Here is a 3121-nt window from a genome sequence, read left to right as displayed (position 1 = left end):
GCATGGTGCAAACACTTGAAGCACAGGGTCCAAGTTCTAGCAATACCATGGTTAATTTGGTGTATGTACAAGTAGGAGAGAACCCAAATCTTGAACTGAATTACGTTGACATTGAAAAATTTACAACAGGGAATTAATAAGGGCAAAAGAGAGAGAGCCTGCTAATAATCTCATCATCAAGTCTTGATCTAACCAACAGTCTGAATCAGAAACCTTTTAATAATCTCATCATCAAGTCTTGATCTAACCCAACAGTCTGAATCAGAAATATTAATGGGTCACAACTGCTTCCATGAACCCCATAAATGCAATCCCAACTATACACCTAAAGCCCGTCTCTTCTATAAGTATCCCTCGATTCCCTTTTTAGCTTTCCATCACCACAAATATCAAGTCTTGTGTACGTAGGTCTTAAAGTATAGGCACAGCTTCTTTCTCAGCTTTAATTATTACATCCCAAGATACCTTCAACAGTCAGCAATGGCCCCTGAAAAGGAGGAGGAGATCATGAAGGTGAAAATAACTGGCAAATGCCGTGTGAAGCCCAACAAGAAACTAGGAAGAAGTGAATGTCAGCTGGTCACTTTTGATCTTCCATACATAGCATTTCAGTACAACCAAAAGCTGATGGTTTACAAGGGAGATGAGTATGAGTATGAGGATAGGGTAGGGAAGTTGAAAGATGGGCTAGGAGTTGTCCTGGAAGATTTCTATCAACTGGCAGGGAAGCTAGCAAAGGATGAAGATTGGGTGTTCAGGGTAGAATATGATGACGATATGGAGGGAGTGGAGGTGTTGGAGGCCAAAGCTGAGTGGATCAGTGTGGAGGATCTAACTGTTGAGGAGGGCACCTCCACCTTGAAGGAGCTCATACCTTACAGTGGGATCTTGAACTCTGAGGGCCTCCACAGACCATTGTTGTCAGTGCAGGTAGCATTTCCTCTTTTTTTTATACATATATATAGCTAGCCATTTTATCAAAATTACGCATGTTAGTGAGTAGATAGATGGCTTTAATTCATTTCTGCTACTAATTAAGTATATGCTGATCTAATTTGGTATTAATCTATTATGGTAGATACATGTAGAAATAGAATAATTTGCAGGTACATGTTTATGATCCAGGGTAGTTTAAGAAATAGATCTATTCAATAGTAACCCTTTGTTCATACTCCTAGGACACCATTGTCATAGATTCACATCGTACTTCAAGAATTTAATGCCTTGGGCTTCCATGAAATACCATTGGGGTAGGGTGCTAAGTGTGTATAATAAAGTACCCTTGGTTATGCAAACATCCCTTTTTTTTTTTCCTCTAAACAAGTTCCAACATGTTATCTTATTCTGCAAACTACGTAGGAAGAATTATACTCTGCTCAAAAATAAAATAACTAGGGAGGATGGTATTCCATTGCTGAGGCCTGTGAGTGGAAGAGATGAAGTAAATTGCAATGGTTCTCACTGGCTTTAACATTTCAATGAAGGTCCCATTCCATAATTAATGTTCAATAACTTCCCGGCACAGCCCTATATACATCTTCCTATGCAGGAGGACTGATATTTAGCTTCTTTTTTTTCTTTTTTTTTTTTTCCTGGATGATCTGGACCATATATAAATTCGTTCTGTGGTGGGGCTAATTGCTTGCAGCTAACCAAGCTAAGAGATGGACTGGCGATGGGATTGGCCTTCAACCATGCCATCCTCGATGGGACCTCCACATGGCACTTTATGAGTTCATGGGCCCAGATATGCAGTGGGTTGCCTTCAATCTCTCTCCTACCTTTCCTGGACCGCACCAAAGTGCGAAACACTAAAGTAAAGTTCCAACTCTCTCCACCAGATCAAAATGGATCATCCACTGATGATGCCAAGCCTGTTGACCAGCCACTCAGAGAGCGAGTCTTCAAATTCTCTGAATCAGGAATTGACAAGATCAAGTCAAAAATCAACTCAAACATACCATCTGGCGGCTCAAAACCCTTCTCCACTTTTCAATCACTTGCTGTCCACATTTGGCGCCATGTGACCCAAGCACGTCAACTCAAACCTGAAGACTACACAGTTTTCACTGTCTTTGCTGACTGCCGCAAAAGGGTCGATCCCCCCATGCCGGAAAGTTACTTTGGCAACCTTATTCAGGCCATATTCACGGTGACTGCTGCCGGGTTGCTGTCGATGAACCCACCTGAATTTGGAGCCTCCATGATACAAAAAGCCATTGAAACGCATGATGCTAAAGCCATTGAAGAACGGAACAAACAGTTTGAGAGTGCACCGAAGGTATATCAGTTCAAAGATGCTGGTGTTAATTGTGTAGCTGTTGGAAGCTCACCGAGGTTTCCAGTTTATGAGGTGGATTTTGGGTGGGGAAAGCCAGAGACAGTGAGGAGTGGAATCAATAACAGGTTCGACGGGATGGTGTACTTGTATCAAGGGAAGAGTGGTGGAAGGAGTATTGACGTGGAGATTAGCTTGGAAGCTGGAGCCATGGAGAGGCTGGAGAAGGATAAGGAGTTTGTTTTGGAGGTTAATTGAATGAAATGATAGTAATGGATGGATGCAAGAGGTTTTGCTAGTAGTCGGATAACATTAATCATAAGACATATTAATTACAGATTAGACTGCCCCAATAACGTTGTTAGTGTTATCCAAGAACCGATCAAAACCTCTCTGCTGTTGCCTGAAGCTGTTGTTTGGGGTGGAGACCTTGAAGCTGGTTAATTTGTGTCTGTTTTGTCAAAGTAATTAAGTACTAGCTAGTGTATGAGACGAGTGCTGATGCTCTTAATAATAAATATTCTATAGATTGTGGTTTCTAATCATGTATTCTGTTGGCAAAACATTGCCTCACGGCATTGAATGCAAGTTTGTGTCGAGTTCCCGTGGGCTTCGGACCACTAATTAACTATTCATGCGTACCTGGAGTGGTTAGATGGCATTGAATTGCAGTGTTACATTTACCGATCCCATGCTTTTTCAGCAATTAATGGAAAGGGATTCAGATGTTGCTCAATATATATATATATATATATATATATATATATATATATAGACACACACACACAATTAAGCTATCTAGCTCCTCCATCCGAATTATAATATTATAATTTGGATGGAGGA

The 3121-nt window shown here is 40.9% G+C and overlaps 1 protein-coding gene across 1 annotated transcript; it reads left to right on the top strand.

Annotated features, from left to right (window-relative positions):
- The first annotated feature begins 262 nt into the window (after positions 1-262).
- On the top strand, positions 263-2906 carry LOC7474064 (BAHD acyltransferase DCR). The gene is made up of 2 exons (XM_002322453.4): positions 263-930; positions 1649-2906. The coding sequence occupies exons 1-2, from the start codon at positions 481-483 to the stop codon at positions 2534-2536; spliced, it is 1338 nt and encodes a 445-aa protein (XP_002322489.2). The 5' UTR covers positions 263-480; the 3' UTR covers positions 2537-2906.
- The last annotated feature ends 215 nt before the right edge of the window (positions 2907-3121 follow it).

This window comes from Populus trichocarpa, chromosome 15 (assembly GCF_000002775.5).
Source record: "Populus trichocarpa isolate Nisqually-1 chromosome 15, P.trichocarpa_v4.1, whole genome shotgun sequence".
Classification (NCBI taxonomy): domain Eukaryota; kingdom Viridiplantae; phylum Streptophyta; class Magnoliopsida; order Malpighiales; family Salicaceae; genus Populus; species Populus trichocarpa.
Note: the sequence above shows the minus strand (reverse complement) of the source record. Positions and strands in the feature narration are given on the sequence as shown.

Bases quoted from the DNA above. Each gene is read 5' to 3' on its own strand.
- LOC7474064 (XM_002322453.4), top strand. From the start codon at position 481: ATGGCCCCTGAAAAGGAGGAGGAGATCATGAAGGTGAAAATAACTGGC. The intron at 931-1,648 runs GTAGCATTTCCT...AATTGCTTGCAG, and splicing joins GACCATTGTTGTCAGTGCAG to CTAACCAAGCTAAGAGATGG.